The sequence below is a fragment of the Desmodus rotundus genome, chromosome 7, assembly GCF_022682495.2.
Source record: "Desmodus rotundus isolate HL8 chromosome 7, HLdesRot8A.1, whole genome shotgun sequence".
Taxonomy (NCBI): Eukaryota; Metazoa; Chordata; class Mammalia; order Chiroptera; family Phyllostomidae; genus Desmodus; species Desmodus rotundus.
In genome coordinates, this window is record NC_071393.1 from 85537815 (window position 1) to 85565190 (window position 27376).

The 27376-nt window shown below is 36.1% G+C and overlaps 1 protein-coding gene across 4 annotated transcripts in view; it reads left to right on the plus strand.

Moving 5' to 3' along the window:
* Nucleotides 1–27376, plus strand: part of UNC13C (unc-13 homolog C) — a 543682-nt gene that overhangs the window by 192787 nt on the left and 323519 nt on the right. For all 4 annotated transcript variants that reach the window (XM_053928749.1, XM_053928748.1, XM_053928751.1 and 1 more), the window contains 3 exons: nucleotides 5716–5794; nucleotides 8040–8111; nucleotides 19012–19231. In XM_053928749.1, the coding sequence (XP_053784724.1) occupies nucleotides 5716–5794; nucleotides 8040–8111; nucleotides 19012–19231 (371 nt within the window). The remainder of the gene's footprint in view (nucleotides 1–5715; nucleotides 5795–8039; nucleotides 8112–19011; nucleotides 19232–27376) is intronic.

Here is a 27376-nt window from a genome sequence, read left to right on the forward strand (position 1 = left end):
AAGAACATCTCCTAAATAACATAATGTAATGTGCAACTGGTAAATAATTAAGTATATAATGATCGTCAGGAAAATTATATTAAAATGTATGTGAAATATACATTTTAAGCAAAAATGTTAAGCAAAAAAGCAGAGTATTGTGTTTCACCATTAACTAAATAAACACAAAGAGTTACTTTTAAAAGTCTGAAGGATAGCACAAGTGAAGGATTATAGGAGAGGGATTTAGAATAATTTATTATTAATCTTTTACTGTGCCTAAATGTTCCACAGGGCTAAAAAGAAAAGATTAGTTACGTGCCTGTGCTCAATAATTGTCTTGGAGACACAGAAATAAATAGAAATCACCTGTTTTCTGATTTGTTTCTTTCTGTAAAAGAATTAGTTTTCTTTTAGAGCTATAGTCTTCAGTTAATGTAAATACTTCTTTCAGTTTAAACAGTCTACCAATTTTGATTTCTAATGAAAGTTAGCTGGTCTAAATACTGCTGATTAACCATCAACCATCCACTTATGGAAACAGCACACCTTTGTCCCATAATCAGAAAGGTCTACCGTGTTTTTCAGACTGTAAGATGAACCTAGGTTTTAGGGGAAAATAAGGGGGGGAAAACCCGCTCCACCCCCACCCCCCAGTGAGCCAGGTAAGCTACATTCGGACTATAAGATGCACCCCCATTTTCCTCCCATATTTGGGGTGGGGGGTGCATCCTATAGTCCGAAAAATATGGTAACTTTGAAAAATCTGCTTGGTAGTTTTCACGCAATACTCCCCTGGTGCCACTGAGAATTCTTTTCCAATATATATACCTTCAGTACATCGTCAGATCAATGTTAGATGAAAATAATGATATCTACTTAGTAAGCTCAGCTTTCACCCCATCTACCTAAATATCAGATACATTGAAATGTACAGAATATATGTCCTTTAGATCATTTGTATTGTATTTGTTCCCTATAACAAGATGATTAACTGGAGTCAAGATATATATAGCTATGTACTTTTATATCTCAGATTCTATTAAACTAGTGAACTCCTTTTAATATAATTATACAAAGAATTGAGAAATAAAAACATAGTAAGACTAAGTAATAGAATAAATGTTGATAAATAGAATAAATGTAATAGAATAGAATACATCTTAATTTAGCCTATAAAATTGTATCCATATTGTCAATGTATGTGATCATGGACTTTCCACATATATAGATAGATCTCTTGTCTCTTTTACCCCATTTGCAATCCGTATAGCCTAAAGACTCCTGTTTTTCTTAGGGACTATACCTGAACAGCTGGGCAAGAGCAATTTAGGAAGGATTGGGAGTATTTTACACAGTGATAACACCATTTCGGAAATAAGTTGACATTTTTTTCAAATAATTAACCTCTAGATCAACTGCAACAGGCCTCTTCTTTCCTCCTAACAAAAAAAATTTTTTAGTTTTTAAGAATATGGGTTTTGAGGTAAAACAGTGCTGTGATGGAAGTTAAACTCTGCCATGCAGTTCTAGGCCTGGGCAAAGTGCTTGACTTCAGTTTCATTAAAAGTAAAATGGGGTTCACTGTAAGCCTCAATTCCTCGTATTTTTATAACACAGACTGATTCAATCATGTACACAGTGGTTATGATGAGCCTCAGAGCTTGGGTTGGAACCCTGCCACTGCTATCTCTGACTTAGATAAAGACCTTGGGGATGATTCAGAACTATTCCATGCCTCTATTTCCTCATTTATAAAATGAGAAATAATTTTACTTATATCTCATTGGGTTTTTTGAGAATTAAATGAGCTAACACATGTAAAGATTGACTATAAAAGCTAACATTATATTTGGCTCCAGGTAAGCATCCCATAAAGATTAGCTATGCTTGGCTAGTTGGCTGCCTACAGGTAGGGACAGCTTAATGCAATCAGCTAGACCAAAAAGAGCTGTAGAAATGGCCCTCACAGAATCAGATCTTACCCTCACAGTTACTTGTATACTATTGCCTGTGTGGATGACTCCTTCTCACCTTCTCATCATTGAGCCTAGGTAACTTCCTCTGGATTTTAACTGATATCCACAAACTTGACCTCTTGCCTGGAAGGTCAGTGATTGACACATACTTATCTACTGATATTTTCAGTCTTCACCATGTGTTGTTATTCAGTCTGTCCAAGATCTCTCCTGACTAGGAAGCCTCTCAATAAATGTTACACAAATATTTTATGTTTGTGTAGAGCTTCACAGTATTTACCAAGCTCTTCTCTACTCATGAGATGGGCAGACTTTTTTTTTAAGGCTCAGTTTGCTTAATTATTACTTGATGGATAAGCTCATGAAAGTACAGGGTTAGACAATTTTCTCATAGTAATGATGAAAAGGTAAAATTATAAGAAAACACAACCTGATAAAGAACACTTTTACAAAAAATGTATTGTTCAGTTGCAGTTGTCCCTCCTTTTTCCCCATTGCTCACTATACCTTGTCCCCCACCCCTGCACTGAGTCAACCCCCCCCACCATTGTCCATGCCCATGAATCGTCTATGCATGTCCCTTTGCTTACTCCTTCCCCTTCTTTCCCCCCATTATCCTCCTCCCCTCTCCCTTCTGGTCACTGTCAGCCAAATCTCTGGTTCTATTTTGCGCATTTGTTTCTTTTGTTGATTAGGTTCCACTTATAGGTGACATCATATGGTACTTGTCTTTCACCACCTGGCTTATTTCACTTAGCATAATGCTCTCCAGTTCCATCCATGCTGGTACGAAGGGTAGGAGCTCCTTCTTTCTTTTTTGCTGAGTAGTATTCCATTGTGTAAATGTACCACAGTTTTTTGATCCACTCATTTACTGATGGGCACTTAGGTTGTTTCCAGCACTAGGCTATTGCAAATAATGCTGCTATGAACATTGGGGTGCATAGGGTCTTTTGAATTGGTGTTCAGGATTTTTAGGGTACAATCTCAGCAATGGAATCACTGAATTGAAAGACAGTTCCATCTTTAGTTTTTTGAGGAAATTCCATACCGTTCTCCACAGGGCAGCACTGCACCAGTCTGCATTCTCACCAACAGTGCACTGGAGTTTCCCTTTCACCGCATCCTCACCAGCACTTGTTTGCTGATTTATTAATGAGGGCCATTCTGACAGGCGTGAAGTGGCATGTTATTGTGGTTTTAATTTGCATTTCTCTAATGGCTAGTGATGCTGAGCATTTTTTCATGTGTCTATGGGCCCTCTGTATGTCCTCCTTGGAGAAGTGTCTGTTCAAGTCCTTTGCCCATTTTTTAATTGGGTTGTTTGTCTTCCTGGAGTGGAGTCATGTGAGTTTGATAAACAACACTTTTAAAGTTATTGGAAAGTTAAGAGAATGTTTTCCCACATTGCAGTTTTCAAATTACAAAATATAGGTTCAACTGATTCCTGAATTTATGAGTCTATAGGATTTCTCAAGATTCTGGGTACACTTGTGAATTTGAATTAAGTCCCATAAGAAGAAAAACATAAAGAAAATAAATCATTATCAATAACATGAAAACATACAATTCATATAACATTTTGCAGTTTATAAATCACTGTCTCAACTATTATTACAACTCATTTTTTCTTTACTTATATTAAAGTCACATTATTTAGGAATCAAAACAATTCAAAACACTTGAAGGCAGTTAGTATGATTTCAGTATAATGTGGCACACGCTTTATGCCATTATTAATTCTGTTCACTGAGGGGAGAAAGTAGAAACTGCTTGGAATCAAAGCCTTAGATTAAAGCAAATAAAACTGGAAATATCCTCTCCTTCTGTGAACAGACACCCGTTCACATAATCCTTTTCCCCTTTCCTTGATTTGTGGAATGTGCGAGGTTAAGCATGAACTGTCAGGGAGAGGGGAAGAATACGGGAAGAGTCTAGGAGGGAAGCAGGAAGTTACTCTCCGGAGAGTTTGGTTCATTGTCTGAAGATGGGTGTTGAGGAGGCAAAACGAAAGTTCATGGCTCTTCCCCCACCTCCACTCTGCAGTTTCTTGCAGTTTACAAGAGCATGATGCCAATGATTCTTTTTCTGTGACCCTGATTCTTGACCTTTAACTGTCATATGACCTTTACAGCACTTGGCCTAGAGAACGTCAGTTGGCATTTCTCTGGCATGATGGAAACTGCATTAACTCCTTTCTCATAGGATCAGTGGTGGGCAGTATCTTACAGTCATCTCCCCCTACCACACACATTGTCTTCCAGTCTCTCTTTTCTCCTTCCCTCTCTTCTTTTTTGCCTCTGCTTTGATCTTTGCCCCACAATACTTTTTTCCTGCATTCCATGATCTGAACTAAAAGTAACTCTTAGAGTACATAACCTTAAGTATAATTTGTTCACACTGACATCTTTCTTACATTGAATGGTTTTAATATTTCACATTTATCACTGCATTTGATCCTTGCTTCCAAACATATAAGTTATGGTATTATTACCATTTTATCTTTGTCAATATTCTTCTTTAATTAATATTTTACGTGAGTTATATGATGCATTTAAAAATTGTCCAAGACCAGCAAGCTGATAATTGATACAACCAGAGTATTGGAGTTAAGACCATGGCTACTAAGAAAAATCCAGGAAGACAAAGATCTCCCTTTATCAATTAAGCCAAGCAGCAAGAACAAAGAAGCCATGTCTGTCAGTGGAGAAATGGACTATAAATTGGTGGAGTAGCCTGTTCCAAAGGCAGAGCTGCCCAGCCAACAACCAGAGTTATGAATTGTATTGTTCCTAATGAAAAGGCTGACTCTAAGCTGGAGGTAGCAAGAGTTTTGTAGTTTAGGGTGAGCATACAGAAAAGCTACCATCTGTGATTTTAGTACTGTTTTGGTTGTATAAAAAGACTAGCTTTGATGCAATAAAAATCAAATTCAGTGCATTAAATTCATTTTTAATAAATGTAAACATTAATATATTCTAAAATTATTTTAAATTTCAAAAGTGACATACTTAAAACACTGAACATTACCAAACTTATAACATTGAAAGAGTCTTTTATTCTCTCACCTAATTTTGCTCCACAGAGGTAACCATAACCATGTTATAACTTTGGTAAATATCTTTCTAGATATTTTCTGTGCCTATATAAACACACACATATGGGATCATACTAAACTCATTCACATGCAAATTTGTTGTTTTCACCTAGTATACTATGAGTATTTTTTCATATACATACAAAGATTTACCTCATTCACTTTAATTATCATGTTCTTCCCATTGTATAATATGCTGTAACTCATTTAATCAATATATTATTGCTGAATGTTTAGGTTATAGAGCTTTTGTTGCTATTACAAAAAAGTTGCAGTGAATATTCTTGTATAATAAATTATTTTAATCTTGTGCATTTATCTGTGGACAAAGTCAAATAAGTAGAAATTCTTGTATAAGGGTAATCACTAATATTTTCAACGTATCTGTATCCTTGAGGTGCCACTTTGCAGTTTAATCTGTGAAGATTAAATGCACACACAATGACATTTTTATAATAAAAGTTGTTTTTGTTTTTGTTTTTTTTACCCTTGTAGGCAGACCAAACTTGCACCAAATTGTTTGGTACCAAGTTCTATATACCTGACAATTTTGATTATCCTCTCTGTGATGTTGACAATAAAACAGTGTGTCAAACCAGGCCATGTATATTTTAAACTTTCAATGTACTTATTGAATTCATTCCGTTTTTCCTCCTTCAGGGCTGGGCGGGGACTTTATGGTATTGACAGTATGCCAGATCTCCGCAGGAAAAAAACTTTGCCTATTGTGCGAGATGTGGTAAGTCACTTCTATTGAATTCTTTCTAGTCTACAGCCATAACACCCTGAACGTGCCCAATCTCACCTGAATTCTTTTTAATTGCATGTGTTGTCCATGCCTTTGTTAGGTGTCACATTATCCTCCTCATTAAGTACATGGCCTGTAAGTATTTCATAGAATAGAACATATAAGAAGCTGGATCCTAGCAAGAGTTGTATTTATTATTTCTTTAAAATCTATTAGATGGAGAAGATAACTCTACCCTTTTGACAGCTCTAGATATTAGCTGAAATCACAAATGGAGTTAAAATGGCCCTATAATTGAGCAAGAAGCAGTCCTACAGCCTGCCAAGCAAGCGGCTGCAACTGGGCCTTGATGTGTTTGGTGTTATGAGTGACCACAAGTTTAATTTGCAGTTTAAGGCTTGATTTGATCTGCTTCACCTTAACTCAGTAGACTTGAACACTTATAAAGCAAGTACATAATATTACTTATTTTATTCTATATTAAGATAAAGTCTAGCCAAATTAACAAGCTATTCCACTGTCTAAAGAAAACTATGGCTCCCAAGTCATTATAACTTTTATTAGCCCTGAACATAATTCTGAATAACTCAAGCTATCCTTATAATGAGATGTTCTGGGGAATGGCTAAAGGTGTAAAGAATTAATAATGGTGTGTATTATATTATAAATTAAGACAAATATATTATACATTAATATATTACATATTATATATTAAGACAAATAGTCCATCAGCATGAAAAAGAGTATTTTCTCTCACCCACAATGTTTCAGATTTTTTCTAGAGGCAAATTCTTAATAGTTTATGGCATGAAATTATATTTTCTCCCAGAGGAACCAAAGTTTCTTGATATCGGTAATTTGTAATTTTGTTATGAAAACCTTCATCTGAAAGCCATCACTTCAGTTTTAAAGTAGGAAAGATATAGTCATGACTGGAAAGATCTTATACTGAGAAGCATGATGTGTCTGTTCCATTAGCTCAGAATCTTGCCATTATAGTGTGGATATTCTTTTAACATGTTAGGCGTATTTAATGTCATTATACTCTTTTCTCACCTTTCTTATGTCTACTTATTCACACTTTGTTTTCTCTGACACATGGAATCTTCAGGCCATGGTAAGTGAATTTTTATTTATTTAATTAAATTTGCCAATTTTCTCAAATGTAAAATGCAATTATTCATGAGATAAAAGGGGACAAGATGGGGAAATGAAAAGAGACATACAAATATAGTAAGTTTTGGTTCTCCAAGAACTTAACATCTAGTTCAATTATGAGACACAGACCAACTTAGGTAAACAGGTACAAAAACAAACTAAAATAAAATAAAACATTATTTTAGGGACAGCAGTCGACAGAGATGGAGGATCATCTTGGATAAACCCTAGGATGTGGGCCCTACATAGGTTTACACAGTAGGGGTACAGATGGGTGGAGAGCAACTTCTTCACTTCGGCTTGTGCTGGACTTGAGCTGGGTGAATGGCTTTGTATTAGCTACAAGGAGATACATTTATGACCAGATGCATTATTCCACTATGACTTGCTTGGCTCCTAACAGGGGAGCAGATTTAATATTCCCATATAGAACTTCTGATTTCCAAAGTTTTCTATAGTCTTGTTGAGTTTTACATATTGCATATGTCTTGGGTAGGAGCAGTATAATGGTTCTATTTTACAGGGGAAACTAAAAGGACTTGATCTTACTTAAAATCACCGAAGTTCCCAGCCTTGAGTGAAGAAAACAAATCTGGGTATAATGTTTCTAAAGTGGGCCATTAGAAGAAAATATCATGGCTAGATGTGGAAGAATATTACAGGAACCGTGAGCAGCTCCAGGACCTGTGTAGCTCCAACAGTCCTACGGCAGCTCCACAGTCATCACACACATCAGCAGCCTGTGTAGCAGAGGTCATGTTTTATGAACGAATGTCATCATGACCACCTTGGGGAAAAAAACTCTAAAAGCCTCTTCTAGCCTGGAAACCATGGGCCGATTACCCTGCCTTGCTGGACCTCAGTTTTCTCATCTGTAAAATGTAGAGGTCCAGCTTGAAGGTCTAAGAGGCCTTTTTCGGCTTTAATGTTCCATGATTCTGCATGCTGGATTAACTGGCTTACTACTAAAAATGGCAGGCCCCTATGGATTAAAACATGAACGATAGTCTCTTACATTTTTACGTTCTGCTGAGTAGTCACCTCAGGTACCAATAACTCATAATTCTGTGTATTGTAGACCCTGGCTGCCCGGAAATCTGGACTCTCCCTGGCTATGGTGATTAGGACGTCACTAAACAATGAGGAACTGGTAGGTGCAAGGTCAATTACTATGTTTCCATCATAGTCTAGTGGGAAAACCATTCCATTGGATCCATGCATTTGTAATACTTGTTCCACCATTCCAAAAATAATTGGGAGAATGGGAGGAGTCTGACCCTAAAACAAATTTCCTCTGGGCCTCTGCTTCTGTCATACAAATCATCCTCTGCAGCTCACATGTGTAAGAACTGTCCCATCTTTCAAAATGCTATTCCATCCTAACATGATTTAGCTTTTATTCTCCCCCCGCAAAAAAATCCTGCTAAATTTTTACATAGTCAAATTTTGTCTCATTTGTGAGCCTTTCCCAAACATCCTTCTCCCTTCCTGGCTGTTTCCTCCTCCCGGCTTTTTTAGCACATAATTGCTACATCCATAAGGTAGAAGAGTTAAGAGTAAGGGCTGTTTGGGCTGAGTCCCATCTGTGCCACAAATTAATCATTGTTGTATCTGGCAAGTTATATAACTTCTCTAAACCTGAGTGCTCTCATCTGTATAGTAAGGTAATAATAAGAAAGAGAATTAAGGGAGTGCATATATGTTGAACACCCAGCATAGCCTAGGATATATTAAACAATAAATACAGTCTGCTGTTTTTATTATTTTTGTTATTACAATCAATTTGGTTATTTGCATAAACCTTTCCTGTGAGACTGATATCTCTGAAGGTAACATAGTATTTTGTTTGTTGTTCTTGTCAAATATTTTCATTTATGTTGCTTAGTACACTGTCTTGCATGAGGTAGAAGCTTTGTAATTCTTGCTGAATGAAAGAACCAATTATAAGACACAAGTAAACTGCAAATATCTGGGTCAGAGATTCTTACATTTGGCTCATCAGATTCTCTGGTGGGTGCTTTAAAACATACCTATGTCTGGGTCTCATTCCAATTGATTCTGATTTAATTGACTTCAGGTGTAGCTTGCGTAGAGGGGTTTGCCTTTTAAAACTCTCAGATGACTCTAAAGTGCAGTGGATGTTTTGATATTTAGCTCTATCCTGCACAGGCACTGCTCAAGCTTTTACTCAAAACAATCTGTATGTGCCCCCTTTTCATGGAAATAGGTATGTTCTACCACTCTCGGTTTTAGCAACTTTGTCATTCCTATAGAATTTTTTTTGCCAAAAATATTACATTACTTCTATATACTTGACATTTAAACACCATTATTTACATTTATATTGCTCATTCTCTTCTTCCTGTCATTGTTGTCTTTCAAAAGTCAACACGTCCTAGGTCCTATCTGCAAACTCACCAATCCCAATATACATCAGCAAAACAATACATGATCATTTGAATATCTGGGTGCTACAGCAAGTTAGAACATTTTTGATTGCGCCACAGGATGAAAACAATGTGACTGCTTTCCCAGGGTCATGCGATGCCATCTAATATATTGAGTATAGTTTGGATTCAAGAGAAAGTAAACATCCTCTGGTGTACGAGAAAGCCCTGTATTGCTTGCTGAATTGCCGAGTATCTGGTCTTTTGCTTTTGAGGAAATAATCAAGGTCAAGGATTTTTATTGATATACTCTTACACTGTTCCTTTCTTATATTTCTGAAATATAAATACTCATTTCTATGAAAAGCTAAGAGGAAACCAATAGAAATTAGAGGGTAGGATTGTTACTATATTTTCTGAAGCTCTGACAGGGAGGATACACTCACTTTACAGTTAAATTAACTATTGATCTACTTTTCATCAACATAGTTATTTTATTCCTTTAGTTTCAGAAGGCCGGTGCAAAAGGTTTTTTTCTGTGTGGGTGTTGGATGGATAAATAGCATCCATCAGCTCTCTCTCAAACTCATAAAACCCATTTCCCTGGGGCTCATGTCTCAAAAAGTAAATGAAATATGACTTCTGTACAACAGGCATATTAAATGTCACTCTTGACAAGCTGTCACATTAATTCATTACATGGGCAGCTAACATAAATGCTAAAGAGCGTAATTTCCACTTCTTGGTGCTGAAAGTGTTCCTAGGCACCCTCAATGTGCATGCACAAAATACTTGCTTTACATAAAGGAAAATGGCTTGGCCATGTAGAAAATATCAAAGGTTAGCACTTCTATTTTTCATTGATGAATGTATGATAAAAAGCTCAGACATCTATTCCAAAGAAAGAAGGGCTGTAAAATCTGAAGCAAGATGACAGTGGGTCAGCAGCACAGCTCCCATAATGCTGTTGGCAGTGGGAGAAGCTCTGCCAGGTGCCCCTTCCATTGCCAGTTCCCACTCACCCATGCGGAGCTGTGGGAACTGACCGGGAATCTCGGTCTCATAAGCCCTGGAGGACTATGGTTTCTGATCATTTCCCTCTGGCTTATTAACTAACACAAGAAGGGATAACAATCTAGTACCCATGTTCCAAACAATAGCCTGCCTGCACTATGCTGCCCAGCTTGGTACTAGGTGTGAACCCAATGGTGGGGCAATCCAAGTAGTTCCATGCAAAATTAAATGTTAATTGACTACTATTTGTCATGCATTGTTTCAGATTCTGGAAAAAGGGCAGTGAACAATTCAGCTAAAAGCCCCCGCTGTCACGAGGCTTTAATATAACAGGAGGGGAGCTGACAGAGAACAGACTAATGGTTGGCAGATGGGAGGAAGTTGGGGGGCTGGGTGAAGAGGGTGTAGGGATTAAGAAGTACAGGTTGGTAAGGCACAACATAGCCATGAGATGTACAGTACAGCATAGGGAGTATGGTCAGTAATATGCAGGGTACCAGGTGGATACTTGAAATACTGGGGTCACTTTGTAAAATGTATGATTGTCTAACCACTGTGCTATACACCTAAAACTAACACAAAATAACATGCAATGTAAACTGTGACTGAAAAATAAAATTAAAAGATATATTGTGTTAGGGGAAGTGAGATACTATGTTTTGTACCCACTGTTGCTACAGGTCATGATGGAAGCTTCTAGCAGGCAGGAGTGTTTAAAGGAAGACAGACTCCGATGAGGATTATGGAAACAAGTAGAGTGAGGAATATATTCACCAAGTGTTAAAGGGATTCCAGAATGCTGTTTTTTTCTATGTGGGCTGATGACCTTGTTTATAAGTCTGATCTATTGGCATGCTTCCAGGATTTGTTAGTTCTAAGTAAGGGCTGCTTTGTTTGGGGGAGTGCAGGTCCTTCTTCCAGTACCGGGATTCAGGCCCAGTAAAAGGGACTTACAGAACTAGGTGTGAGAGTAATCAGGAGATCAGACCAGGCTCTATTCCTAGCATGACACTAGAGGGATAGCATGGAAGTCGAAGCAGGTCAGAACACCTGTCTGGTCTGGGGTTCAATCTGGAAGTGTGGGCTCACACACACTCAGCTTCTCTGGACTATTGCCCTGGAACGAGGTCCCTTCACACCACATGGACAGGTGTTGAAGTGGCCTGGGCCTGAATTTGAATCTCAGCTCCACCTCTGACTACCTCTGAAAACTTCTTTCTTATCAACACTTCTTGATTCCCTGAGACTTGTTCATCTCATCCTTAACATGAAAGTACTAATACCTATCTCACAAATTGTGAGAATTAAAAAAAAAATGTCTTGCCAGGCAAAATAGGGACAGAGAGACTCATGTTGAGGTATCCAGAATATATGCTAAGTTCAATGCCTCCCTGTCACCTTTGCAGCTGAGGGCCAGATTCCAGATGGTACTGACTTGAGAACCAGCAGTAGTGACATCAGATAAAGATTATCTTGTTTACACGTATAGCCATTGATCCTGTTTTTGTGCTTTTTCAAAAGAGCATAGTCTTTGGCTTGACCTAAATGTGGGTCCAGGTCCACCACTAGTTGTGGAAGTGTGAGCGAGTTATAGGAACTCTCTTGGCCTTGATTTTCTCATATGTTTGCGAATTATATAAGATGTTTGCATGTATGTTCATTGGTCAAATGCCCTATAATTTACTATGTATTTGAACAGTTTTGACATCAACAACAAATTAGCTTCATAAAATCAGTTGGGGCTTTCCTTTTTGTCACCTACCGGGATGGTTTGTATGAAGTAAGTGTTGCTGTATCTTCAAAGACTAGCAAAACTTAACACTAAAACCATCTGTTATTTTTTAGGGGAGCTATTTGACTACTAAATCAATTTATTTAATATAATTATTCTATCCATCATTTCTTTTTGAGTCAATTTTGATAATTTTTCCAGAAAGTTGTCCTTCTTTCTAAATTTTCAAATTTAATACCACCAAATTATTCATATAATCATATTTTGATGTATAAACACTAACGCTATTTTTATCTTATTATCATTTACTTATATTTTCTGTCTTTTATGAAGTCAGCATTGTAAGAGATTTCTCTGGCATTTGTTTGTTGACTCCAAAGTATTTCTTTATCTATTTTATTTCTGCTCTTGTCATGTGTAATCCTCTCTTTGCATTTATCCTGATACTACTTTTGTAACTTATTAAGTTGAATATATTGTTTGTTAATTTTGATTGTTATCAACTATTACATACATACAAAAGAATATTCCCAACATAAGTGAAAGGAGTAAATAATAATAATATATATACATAGATAATTATAATATATATATTATATATGCATAGTTTTAGATTATTTCCATCCCTGTGTATTTCTTCCTCATTTTCTTTCTTATTCATGCCTTCAAAGATTTTGTCTGTTTTTTACCACATTTGTCTATTTTAACATAATTCTCTTTTTCTATTTTCTAACATATGTCTTTAAAGCTATTTATTTTCTTCTCAGTACATTCTAGCTGCATCATAGAAGTTGTATATATAATGCTTATACTGTTAAGATATTTCATAAATGATTCACTGATTAGTGTTTTGACTCATCAGTTAGAAAGTTTTTTGATCTTTCAGTGATAAATCATATGGGCTTAATTTTTGTTACTGAATTGTATACAAAGGGCATGGACTGTATATTCAGTCTTTAATATTTAATTGAGAATTGTTTTTATGGCTTAGTACATATCGACTCTGTAGATATCCCATGAATTTTTTTCTGTTGGATACATTATTTTTGGGAGTTCTATATTACTGATAAATTGTTTCATTGTTGCTAATAATGCAATTTCTTAGGTGTTTTTTCCTTAAAATATATTCTATGTGATATTAATACAGCTCTTCTATATTGATAAAGTCAATATTTCCTTGATATTTTATCTAGCCCTTTCCAAAAAAACTTAATGTTTTGTGTGTGTCTCATAACACATAGCTTAATGTTAAAATTCAATCTGAGAATTTATCTTTTACAGATGAATTTACTCAATTTACTATTATCACAATATCTTTGAGCTTTGTGCTTTTCTTTTTAAAAATTTACTGTGTCTCTTTTTACTTTATTTCTTTTCCAAGATTTTTTTGTATAGATTGAGTTTCCTTTATTTGCCCCCTTCTCCATCAACTAGATTAAAAGTATCTATACTATTTTATATTTATATATTTCTTAAATGTTTAATAAACATGCTTTTTGAATTTTAAAGTTAATCCTGTTCTAAAAAAATAGTAAAGATCTAAAAATGCTCAGGCTCACATTATTACCTCAATGCTCACATTAGGAAGAAGGAAAGTCTAAATAGCATGTCTGAAAATGGTCTGAGAACCCCGAATTCCTAGCCCACGTAGGTTAACTGAATTCCAAACACAACTCAGGTTTCCACAGAAACAACTTCTGTAATTCTGGCATTAAGTTTCTGTTTTTCTTTTTTATTCCAGATACCTGGGGAATCTATTTCTCTTCAGCATTTTTACATATTAAAATTTTTTCCCAACACTTCTCTAGTAGGCTATACTGAGTCTGCCATGCTGCCAGATCAGTATTCCAATACATAGAATGAATGTATTAATATTTCTAGAGCCATTGTTGGGGAAATCAAATGAGATAAATAGAAAGCACTTCAACCATTTTTGACACATAATTATGTAGTAAATATCAGTTATTATTTTTATTATTAGATGTTTTCACCACAGAATTTTCCATGGCTCCATGATGGCTTTGCTTGGTCACACAAGAGAAGAGTAGGATGGGTTCACTCCCTCCCCTCTCTTCTGTTTATAATATCCAAACCCTTATTCTTGCTCTAACTCTGTTAGAATATTTGTAAGAATTCAGTCTCTAACCCAAGTAATACAAATTACTTTCTCTGTAAAATGACTAAAGTTTCCCCCAGTTGAGGAATTCACATTATTTTTGGCCTCATATTTAATGTAATTAATTACTCATCTCATATCACCTCCATTATTTATATATGCATTTTCATTGAAAGTTTGAGTTGAAGAAAAACTGGTACTTACAGAACATGACAAATCTATCCTGATCGGTTTTCAGACTATGTTCCGTCATGATAGAAGGCCCAACCTATATTGTATTCTCCTTGAATTATTGAATCATCCACTTTATCATCGCTCTGTCTTTTTTATTTGGACTCACCCCACAAGTTACTTAGGTCAATGATAATTAATATCTGTTATAAAACAAGTAAAAACAACTTAATACTCTTTCATGGATAGGCACATAACTTTTAGTCCCTGTATTTTTTTCTACAAAAACACTTACTAGAGTAATTTAACTATTATAATGAATTTTATGTGATGATTCCGATGAGTAAATTAGTCCTGAAATTCTGTCTGTTTTTAGATTCAGGAACTTACACATACAACTTATCCTATGTTCGCCCCACCTTGTATTCTACCATTGTTCTGTTCTCATATTTATAACAAATTTTAAAGGTAATATGGTACTTAATCTTTGCTCTGAAAATATTTTCAATTTCTTTGTCTAGAAACAATAAAATGGTGCCTAAAGGACAGCAAATAGTTTTTTTTTTCTAAAAAGCATACATCAAGTACATACACACAAAATAGCTTCACATTAAGAAGCATTTTTTTTTCTTAGAATTATCAAAATGTGATTTAGTATTTCCATAATCCCATGAGGGAAACCCACAGGATAAAGAAGAAAAATGACCTTCATTAGTAAAGTCACTGGTTAACATTACAGAGGAAAAAGAGAAAAGCCATCTGGCAAATGGAGGTAGATAAGCTTTGTTCCTGTTTTGGGTACTAACAGTTGGTAGATTGGAATATTGATGGTCTAAAAACACTAGTCACTGCTCTTGGCAGGAAGCCTGATTGCTTTGTTTCTCAGACTCATTTTAATTTCCTCATATAGGAAAAAAACCATTTCCTCCCAGTGCCCTACTTGTTCTAAAAGTGATATATTAAGGTAGCACACCTTAAATTCCAATTTCTTGGACCAGGAGTTTTAAACAAAATATTTGTCTAGAATATGAGCACCCTCCACTTTGTAGTCTACAGGCTGTACTTAGCTACAAAGGCTTATCAGAGTCAAAGCATTTCTTACTCTCATTTCCACAGATTAGAACAGTGTCTACACACAATAAAAATTCTCTCCTTTTCTGGAATCACTTTCTTAATGTAAAAATATTTTTTGTTTTTTACCTGATTGCAAAGACTTCTATCTATAAACAGAAAAAAGAAAAGATACAGACTATTCCTAACTTTGAAAAATTAAATTGAAAAGTTTATTTAAAAATTTTTGTACTTTGAATTTAAACATTATTTTACAATGAGCATATATTTTATTATAATCAGAAATACATACATTTTAGAAAATAATGTTCATTATAGAAGATTTGAAAACTTTAGAAACATTTAAAATAGATTAGCAGCGAGTCTCCCAAATTTCTGAATTCACTGTGTCCTTGGGACCTAGTTCCAGTAATTAGGGCTCTGCTTGGTTTTGAGACCATCCTTTCCATATGTTTGGCTCCTGGGAAACCTAGGCCAGAAGCCCTCCCGTGATAGCATACCTACTCCTGTCCTTTCATTTCAGCTAGGATCCTATTAGCTGTACCTTCCTACCTTTCTGCCTGCCCAAAATGCTACATAAAAAAAATATATATTTTCCCTTTAATCTAGTTCCTAATGGAGTTACAGACTTCCATTTCCTGGGGTCCATGGCTAATTTAATGATTTCCCTTTTTTTTTTTTGGTCATGCCCCTTACACTATTTTTTCACCTTATTCCAAAAAATCCCACACTCTCAGTTCTTCTTATACTCTTGTTTGATCCATTCTTATTTTGCTGCTAAGAAAGCACCTTCTTTCCTCCAAAGATGCAGTATGCCTTTGAGGTATAAAAATCCCCTTCCATGAGGTTTATTTTTACATGTTTTCCTTAACTATTCATTTAACATCTTTCTAAACTGATTATAATTACATCTTATGCTTTGCTGGAGTAAGAAATGTTTTCATATGTCATTTATTTTAAAGTAATTTTCAACATGCCCATATCTCAAAAATCAAGAATGAAAAAGATTCATATCATCATTTCCTTGAGACTATGAAAATGTATTCTCTAGTCAATTATTGAATGTATCCCTCCAGGTTCTATAGCTTTGAAATGTTGGCATTTATTGTAATGTTCCATTCAATTGATTTTCAAAGTGCTGTCTAGTAAATTTTCCATATTTCTTATTTTTTGAAATTAGCTTCACTCTCTTTTCATAAAATGGATCATGGCTACTTAACCAGACAAAACCAAACCAAACACAACAAAATATTTCAATGAGATCTTCTCAGTTGTCTATCCAGAATTATTTTGTTTCCTTTCAGTTGTTTTAAATTTTTAGCAAGTGTTCCTTATGTGTATTAGTCCTACTATTGCCTACAGATTTGGAAGACTGACCATATATCACTTGAATTCAATGAAAAGAAAATGAACATTGAGATTAGATAAAATGTATCAATCATATACTTAATCTTAAAATATAAATTCATGTTTAAAAATAACTTCATGCTCAAATCTATGTTTTAAGTTCATATCTATTTCCTACTTTTCAGCATTCAGTAACAGAGTCTCTTATATTTCCACCCAGTGTTCCTTTGAGTTAGAATTACAGGGGGATCTGGGTTCTCCAACTTAATTCTGCAAAACCATTTGAAAAGCAATTTGTGCAAAAACATAATGTCCTTCGTTTGTCATATGAGAGGCATGTGACTGATCATACAGATATCAACACAAAAGGGTTGTCAAGTAGAGAATTGAGACCCAAAGTGCTGTTATATAACCAAGACATTTTTTCCATGAACAACTTGGTCAAGACTCAAATTGTTCAAGAACAAAGATTGTACAGAACTGAGGCTTGACTGCATTATTTTTTCCCTACTAAGACAAACAACAAATCACCTGATATGACTGCAGATATAACTAAATTCCCTCCTTATTTTTTTAGCTAAACTAAAAATGTGATATTAAACAGACACAGACAGAGATGCACACACTCATCCAATCAACGCAACTAGAACAAGGAACTCTGTATAGATAGTTCAGGGAAAATCGCTTATGCCAAGAATCATTCAATTCACTTGAAGGAGTATTGAAGATACCCACTTTTCTAGGCAGTAAAGGGGAAGCAAAGATAAACAATACATGCTTGTAATTCTAAAAGAACTCTTAACAGTTCTTTGCAAGACATCTTCATTATGAAGTGAATCCAAGAGATTTACTTGGCATAGGCTACCCTTAAAAATGATGGATCCAGTTGTTCTGTCTGTCTAAACCCTAACACAGGGTCTCCCACTTGTTATTCCCCTATTTGACCATATTGCTGCTCTGCAGACTCACGTGAAGTGTAAAGAGTTTTGACCAGACCCTCAGGAGTAACAACGCATCATCTTGCTGTTCAAAGTTAGAAAAATTGTTAGTAAAGCTTAAGTCCCTAGCAGGGAATTTCCCAGTACCATTACCAGACATATTCTCAGAAAACACATAATGAAGAAAATGTAATAATAAAGGAAAATATGCTGTTACCCTACTGTGGAATTAAAAAGTAATGGAAAGTCGGTCATTTCAACACTGTGGAAAGATACTCTGAAATGACTTTTAAGGATGATAAATGCAAAATAGAAATGCCTCCTTTCTAGCATTACTTATCAAGTAGGCTCTTACAGGATTTATGTAAATATCCATTTTTGTGCATCAGGCAGTTGTGTGAAATTATCTAAATGTAACTTCAGAGTGTGCTAGTCTTTTTTCTCAGGAAGTCAGCTGTAAGGTGGGATATGAGAAACCTGGGATGGTCTCTAACAAGTCTTTTGCTATTTGCTGATAGGTGTTGATTGAAAATCCATTATCATTATTAATATGTAGCATTTATTTAGTGTTTTGAAGTCTGTGGAATATATGTTTGTTATCATCATACAATTAGATCTTCAAATAATACCTTAGGAGAGAGGAAAATGAATCTTAGAGACCTTAAATCTCTCTGTAGATTACCAGACTCTTAGCTGAACATTCATTCATTTCACAAGAAAGTGTGTCGTGCCCCTGGTATGTGCCAGGGAAAATGATAGGCATTGACAATATGTTTCATCTACTTCACAATTTTACAAAAAAACAACTTAGACTAAGCATAGTAATATAAATTCTTGTTTTTAAATTAATGTTCCCTGAGCACCTATTTCAAGCCAAAGACTGCATTAGGCTCTGAGGATTGATGTAGCTTTGAACAAGATGTGTCTCATCACCCTTGTCCTCATGGAGTTTACAGTATACCCAGGACATAAACATTGTCAAGTAATTCGAGCTCTACAGTGCAATGAAGGAAGCATTTACAATAGTACAGGCCAGTCCAATCTGGAAAATTAGGGAGTTCTTTGAGTTCATATAATTGAATTGGGCCCTAGATCCCTGAGGGAGGAGTAAGTGAGCAGAGCTATTGTGCTTACTGTTATCATTTAAATTAGTAATCAAGGGACTCTTTCAAAATAGCATTTTCAAGGAAAAGTGATACAATGGTTTGTATTATGTTGGAAATTTCCAAACCCACTGACTTGGCTTGCACTGGTAACTTGTCTCTTCTTCCCAGAAAATGCATGTCTTCAAGAAGACCTTGCAGGCATTGATCTACCCCATGTCTTCCACTACCCCACACAATTTTGAGGTCTGGACCGCTACGACACCTACCTACTGTTACGAGTGCGAGGGGCTCCTGTGGGGCATTGCTCGGCAAGGCATGAAGTGCTTGGAGTGCGGAGTGAAGTGCCATGAGAAGTGCCAGGACCTCCTAAACGCTGACTGTTTGCAGAGTGAGTACCTGGTTAGACTGAAGAAGTGGGTTTGCAGAGCCTGCCTTATCCTATGTGTTTTCAGGTTAGTTCTCTTCAGCTCTTGCTGGTCTTCCATAAATCCTGTCTGTCTTCTACCACTTATGCAAAGAAACACATACCGCACATTCAGTCATATAGTCGAACTTGGTGTAATTCCTAGTGTTGAACTCACTCAGCACAATTAGATTCCTCAGAGTGAGTACCTAGGGTGCTACTGCACTCACATCAAGCAGAAAACTTCAGAGTGACTCCCAATCTATTGTCTCACGTTACCTCAAAATAGCCTCATGTGGTAAGTGGGAATATGTAGAATCATGTTCCCCAAACAGGGGCTAAGGCACACACCTGTGATTATAGCAACTGGAATTCTTTGCCAAGACTATTGAGTGTCTGACTGAAGGAGCCGTGTTCTCCATCCCATGCACAGGCCTTGGAATTGAGAGATCTTGCGTTTGAGTATAAGAGACATTTAAACCAGACATTACCAGATATGGGACTATGAGCAAGAATTTTAGTTTCTCGGGGCTTTCTTTTCTCCCACCAAATGAACAGGAATAATAAACTCTACTTCCAAGGGTTGTTGGGAAGACTGAATGAAATAGTCTCGGCTGATAGTCTGGCACACAGTACATGCTCAATGAATCTGAGTGGCCCTTCCAAACTTTCATGCTTCCAAATAGGTACATTGTATGCTGACCTTCACAACGTACCTTAAATTTTCTATTTCCAAAAATTTTTATACTGACACTTTAGGTCCAGAAATGCCAAAATATCACACTATAAAATATATATTACTGACTTTTCACTGCCTCATTTATTTGGTTGCATGTGCCAACCTTAAATAATAAAAAGGCATTGCCAGAGAAATATATTCAAACATGGAATTTCATTGGCAAATAATGGGTTTTTTTTTCACTTCTAAGCATTGTCCCCTCTGTTATTTATATAAATGTAGTCAGTGTAAAGTTCATGGGTTGCCTATAATTGAGAAGGGACAGAGGAAAATGTCAAAGTAGAGATTAAATAAGAAATGCTTTCACAGCTGACTTTTGTAGTGATAGAAACATATATTCTACAGTTTTCTCTACCTGGTTAGTATTCTCCCTACACAGTCAGATGAGAGTGAGGCTATTAATGGTAATAAGTACATTTTTTTAAGCAAAAGAAGTAGTATCCATTTGAAATATATGAACGACTATTTAAGAGGAAGGGGGATTAATTGAGTATTGCCCAGCCAACTTACTTGCCAAGTCTCATAATTCAATTAAAATTCAGTCTACTTGTTTAGAAAATGAATTGTAAAATAGACATCTTAAGAAATAAGCTTACTAGGTCAGCAACATTTGAGGAAACAGACAGGAAAATTATTGCCTTCTAGGAACAAATGGCTTAAATCCCTTAAAAAACAATGCAGATTATACCTGAGAAATGCACTCATTCTTCTTTCAGTCTTTTAAAGAAGAGAAATGCCTCCCATTTATTAAACTTTAGAAACAGTTTCATAATCTATTTCCATTTTTAAGACAGCATATATCATTGGATATTGTCCAATAAATTAGGCAAAATTGTCATTGAAGTTATTAAAACATACATATAAATTGGAAGAATCAACAATCATTCAGAAATATGAGAGTGGTTATATATGTTTTAGCAAGGGGTATTTTTTAATAACACCTCCCTTTTGCTAAAACTTACATTCCAATTGAACAGATAGAGGATTTGCAAGTATATAAATCTGGCTTCACTACTTTCCACAATAAATATCAATAAAATTTAAAATTATCCCTATGAAATAAGTGACATTTCCTTACCAAATTTCTCTTGATCATTGCTCTAAGCCAGACACGTGCAGTGGGAACGCCTTGTATGAAGTAGTTCCATGTATGCCATCATTGAAAAGAAAGAATGGAATAAAAAACTTAGGGAAATCAGAGTCAGAAAGTGTAGCTAATGCAGTGTTCTGTAAGAAGATTCCCTGATTTCCTTCTCAAAATGACCATTCAGTCTCCATTTGAACACCTCCAGGGAAAATGTAATACTTTAGTGGACAGCTGAATTCATCATTAGAAAATTCTACCTTATAAATTAAAATTTGAACTAAGTCCTTCAACCTTCTTTAACTTGTATTCTTTAAGCCAAATCTTACTTCTGGAAAAAATATTTAATAAATTGACTTCTGTTGCATATAACAGTTTTCCAAATACTTGAAAATTATATTTTTCTTCAGGTTTCTAGGACCCTTATTATTTTGCTAATCCTTTTCTGCAGTCTGTCAATTTACACACATATTCTCTCCCTCCCTCCTTCCCTCCCTCTATCTTTATCTCTCTCTCAAAAGAAAAAGAAGTACTTCACACATGGTCTGATCAATGACCCATACAAAATAGAGAGTATTTAAATTTACTTCCAATTGATTTGAGTTTGGTATTTCATTCCCAAACTCAAGTGACTTATACACTTGCAGTCAAGTGGGATTAAGTCAGATGATTATAAGATACCACTCACTGCTTCAGTACTTCTTTAAAGGTTCAGAGAAACACAAAAACATTAAATAAGTTCTTCAGTCTCATCTCAGCTCCTCTTAGCTAATTTTACTTGGTGGTGGTTCCTACACTTTGTTGTGTCCCTGGCCAAAAGCTGACAGCTACTATAGGTAGGAACAGAGGAGACCAAAGAGAAACAGAAAGATGGGTCCTTGAGAAAAGAAAACTGACTCTCCTTCCCCTTAGTCCCAGGCCAGTGGGAGTAGCCAGAGTCTGACTGCATTTTTTTCCTTTAATTAACTCATGAGGGTTCTGCTATCTAGAATGACCTTTCTTTATTTCTTTTTTATTTTTAAGAGAGTATTTGGTGGTTGAAAAATTGAACTGTAGCTAGTGGAGGAAAAGTTTGTGACCCTGAATGATGTTAATATCACTCCTGTAAGGAACTTGCTGTAACAGTAATGGTGGTAGTTTTAAACTAAAAGAGGGGGAAAAAGTATATGTTGGCTGGGACGAAGATGTGTTCAGAGTGAAGCATGCATGGAGAGAGATCATGTATAAAATATTTTATTTATCATTTGAAAGTAGAGGAGAAACAACTTCAATATTACAGAAATACAAATACCATGGTACCTCACCCACTTGGCTTTTACTTCCTCACACATTTCCAAAGAAAGAATCCCAGAGCCCCACTGAATAAGCATTCAGCCTAATAAGAACAGAAAGTATTTCTTCAAAAGTTCAGGAAAGCAGCATCTTGGGAGTGTATTCTTTTGTTCTGCATTCTTTTGTTCTGCGTGTTCCCCACTGACATTATATAAAGCTTATGTGTCCTAATTATTACCCATTGCAAATTCCTAACATTGGAAAACCCGGCTAGTGTACTCCTGTCTGCAAGCGAGATACTGATTCTTTCTTTGGATTGCATTACCACATTTTGCAATCGTGATCTCTTCAGACAGTCCATTATTTGTACTGAATAGTTTCTGTGGGTAGGAGTTTGATTCTGTGTTTTCAGAGCTCAAAAGAAAGTAATTGAAGTTGTCCCTCAACTCAAACCTATTTTCTAAAACTTAATTCAGATGAATACATGTGAACAGCGATCTGTCTTAGAAGCTTTTGACATCTACTCTTTCAACAGCAGTTATACAGAATATGCTTATGTAACGAATACTCAGAAAGCTTAGAAGTAGGCTTTTGTGTATCCATTGCTACAGAGGGAGACCATAGTCTTTATTCTCTGGTACTTAGCACACATTTAAACACAGTTTGCTGGTTAATAAATGTCAGTTAAGGAACAAATGAAGACAAAAGAACTATCATTAGAAAGAGCATGTAATGGTTTAAAGATCGTTCTTTCTTAGAACCATTGAGTTTTAGAATAGCCTTTGAGATAAATGGGGTGGAGAACCCAACCTACCAATTTTACTGAGCTCGCAGAATTTAGTATCTTGGCAAAAAGAATCAAGTGGATATTGTAGGTAGAATTAGAACCCAGGTCTATGAACTCCAAGCCTACTGTTCTCACCTAATTTATAAATAGATATACAAAGTTGACCCTAAGGGAAAAATGAATATTGTTTAATTTTATTTGTAGTGCTTTTCCAGTCTCCCAGAGAGTACCCTTGTTTGTAAGATACCCTGTGCCCTCCAGACCCTGGCTCCACAGAACTTCCCATCAGGTTGACGTTTCAAGGCCTGTCCTCTATGGCCAGCCCACCAAACATGAGGTATAACCCTATCACAACATACTTATTGCATGGACTTTTCAACAATGCTAAAGAGGAAATAATCTGATAAGTTAATTTACTTGAATACAATGGTCAATTTCTTAACCCAAAGGAATAAACTAACAATGGAGCATTTTCAGGTGCTGGGGTATTGTAGGGGGATAGAAGGGTAAGTATTCCTTATATAATGTCATAGAGGTATTCAACATAAACATAAGTAACATATATATATATATATATGTGCGTGCATGTATATATATATATATATATGTATATATATATATATATATATTTCATAGTCCTGAGCTACCTGAAAAACTCTAGTTTCTCATTCTGCTGCTACCAGAATATTTTAAAACCCCTCTGAGCATCAATTTTCACACGTGTGAAGAGTTATAATACCTGCCAATGCCCTCCAGCTAAAGACCACCAAAAACACACCTGTACTGTTAAAAGTTTAGTTTATTTCCCATTGCTGAAGGGAGGATGCAGGGTAGGGTGACCCATAGAGTATTAATCAGTAGAGGTTTGCCGTAGATTGAGTGTTGTGTGAAAGTGAGAACAACTCTAATTCTGCAGGTTAACAAACCTTTCCTACAAGGAGCAGACTAGAGAGAAGCTAATAGCTGTACTTAGTAAGGAAACAGCGGTCACTTAGAAAAAGGGATGCTTGGTATTTGTGGTTTGCACAGTGACCTTGTTTTCATTTGTGCTTAGACAAAAAATTTAAAGTGGCCATGTTTGTGTCACTTCAACCCTGTCACAGAGTGGCTATGTGTGAGTCGCATGTCCTGTGAGCATGCTCGTGTCCAACAGAACAACATGGCCCAGCTGTGAGTGCCAGACCAGCTTCCAATGACCCCATGATCTTGTGTCAGCCAAGTTCCTGGATGTCAGAGCCTATTTAGGAAAAGAGGAAAAGAAAGAACCCTAGTGTTTAAATTTTTCTTCGTTTTATCTTTTTTGTGTGTTTTGAAGAAGACATGAAGAAAGCTATGTAACTAAAAATAATAGGAACAAAATGGCCTTTTCTCCTTCCTCCCTTCTTGCTTTCTTTGTTTTCTTGTCCCTTACATAGCAAAAATATTTTGAAAATTTTTCACTTTTTTCTTTTCAATTTGTTCTCCTAATTCATATAGATAGTTTTGGACTCTGAAATGATGAGGAAATCTTAAGAAAGTTAATAACTAGATAATGCTTGTGAGATGTAGTAACTTCGATATACAATTGTGAGAGTGCATTCCAGATTTTGTCTTCTCTTAATATGCACATATTTCTAAACTTGTTCTAAATATTTGTATTTACAATTAATGGGACAACTGAACATGGTGGGGGAGGCATAGGTGGAGGGGGAGGAAATATTGCTGTTTGTTTTTGGACCCAAGCTCCTTGACAGAGAAGTCACTTCTTACAAAGGGGCAGTTTTCTTGAAAGAGGGCTACCTGCTCACATTCCTCCAGGTCAGGGCTGGGGCCTCCTGTGGGCAGGGGAGATGATACTCTGTTAGATCTCTGTTCCTCCAATTATCTTTCTGTTAAGCATCAGTCCTTTGTTGGTTTGCCAGAAATCACATGGAGTGTGTAGCTCTGATTGTGTAAGTAAAAGGAGGTGGATGACTTGAAGACTGGGGGAGTGGCAGGTAGGTTCCTTGAAAAGAATGAAGACATGTTAAAAGAGGAAGGTTAAAATTACCTTGGATGTAACATAACTAAAGGGAAAGGTTAGAAAATACTAACTACATGTCCACCTACATGATTCTATGGGAAAGAAAACAGGCACCAAAAGCAGGCCCACCTACGTGATTTTACTAGGAAAGAAAAGAAAAGCAACAAAGTTTTTCATATTAGGGACTCCTAGAGAGAGAAGCGCCTCAGTATCGGGCCTTCTGTGTGCTTTTCATGCTTGTTAATATGAACCTCCTCTGGGTTCACCAGCCTCAAATGCAATAAGGATTTCTGAATTTAAAATAATAATAATTATTTTATTATCATCATTATTTTGTTCATAATATTTATAATAAATACTATTTATAATATAAGTAATACTTCATATTATAATGAATATCTGTTATTCTAGTTTCTTGGAACTCTATTTTCTTTTATCTTCAAGCAATTTGTTGGCTCCCAGTTAGCAAATAGTTACAGAGCTTTTATCATACGGCAGACATTGGGCGTGACACTGTCCTTGGGAGAGTTTTCAAGGAGTCGCTTCATGGTCAAGTCATCGTGAAGCCCAGAACTATAAAATTTCTTGTTCATATGAAATTTCTTAATTGCTTATATCTTCACCTTTTTGACATTCTGAAATCCCTATATGTGTTCAATTATTAGTATTGAAACTATATTCATTATCTCATTGAATCCTTACAGGGACTCTGTTAAGGAAGACATTACTATTTTTTCCTGTTTTCTGATGAAGAGATTAAGGCTTACAAGATAAAGTAACCAGCCCAATTTCAAATGGGTGCTAAGTGACAAACCAGGATTCACCCCAAGACTCTCTCCTGTACAAAAGCATCAAGAGCCACTGTGCTTTTCTGCCTTATTTAAAAGTGATTTTCTCGATATATTTCTTCCATTTAGATTTAGATTTAGGCCCTTGTTTTATGCTATTACATGCATGAGATATATAAGCCAACCAAATTCTGCTTATATCTTCACCTTTTTGAGGAGCACAGAGCCTCTGTTTGCTAATGAGGGGCACAGAGCCTCTGTTTTCAGAAAATTCCAAATCCGAAGACAAGAGTCAGGTGTCCTTTGTCTCTCCATAAGGTGCATTCCACAGCATGTTTATCATTTTATGCTAAATGTATTCCTGTTTACTCCAGAATTATGGCCCTGTTATCAGAGTAGAAGAAGTTCCTAACACATAAAATTAAGCCCAGAGCCAAATTAGTCACATATAGTAATCATTTTATTTTAGGTCCCCCTAAGAAATATTTTGTCTTCCTTATTTAATGAGTGTATCCTATTTTCCAAATAGTGAGCTAGATACTTGGAAAACACAGTTAATTAAGGTTGGCCTTACAGGCCAGCCTGTAGGATTTATGGACATTCAGATAGATGTGACAGTAGTGATTGATAAACACTCAAATATCTTGTGAAGCAGTTGCTTGAAATCAACCATGTTAGGCGTATTTACACCACAAAAATCTGCTAATGCTACAAGTCATGTTTAGTGTTTCTGTTTTTGTTTTCTGTAGTGGGGAACTGGCGGGGGGTGGGGGAGGTAATGTGACTACTGAGTTTAGAGAGCCTCTTCTTCTATTAAGAAGGAGATAATGTTGGCACTGGTGAGAGTGAACAGCACCAGATGTTAGATGGGAGAGTCATACCTGACCTTGGTTCAGCAACCTTGATACTTGAGTTCTGGCTGGGAAAGAATTCCGGTCAAGACTCAAAGTATAAGAGAAAGTTTATTTAGAGAGTCACGGAGGTGAAAGAAGTGAGCAGTAGAATAAATAAAATCAGGAAACAAATTACAGAGGCAAGGGAAGTCCCTTAGGGCTTAGGAGAAAGAGAAAGACAAGGAAAAAGCTCCTGTCGAGGGAGGAGGAGGAGAAAGGCTCAGGCTTGTTTCCTAAAGAGTGTGTTGGGTCCTTGATCTAAGAGCTTTTAAGGATGGAGGTTTTAGGGGAGGTCCCAGGGTAGGATCTTAACAGGATATTCATCAGCTTTCTAGGTGCATCCTTTCAGCATTGTGATCCACACAGATTAGTCAAAGCCAGGGCAAGGGGGTCATTAGTCAATAAAGCTGGTCCTCAGGCAGCCCTGTCACTTGTCTGGTTTTGCTGTTTTTCTGGGCCTAGAGCTGAAACTCAACTGAGGCCTAGATGTATTTGATGCAGGTCAGAACCTCGTCATCCTGGGGGCTTAATGCTTAAGGGCTATTCTCCGGCCCTCTTGCTCATT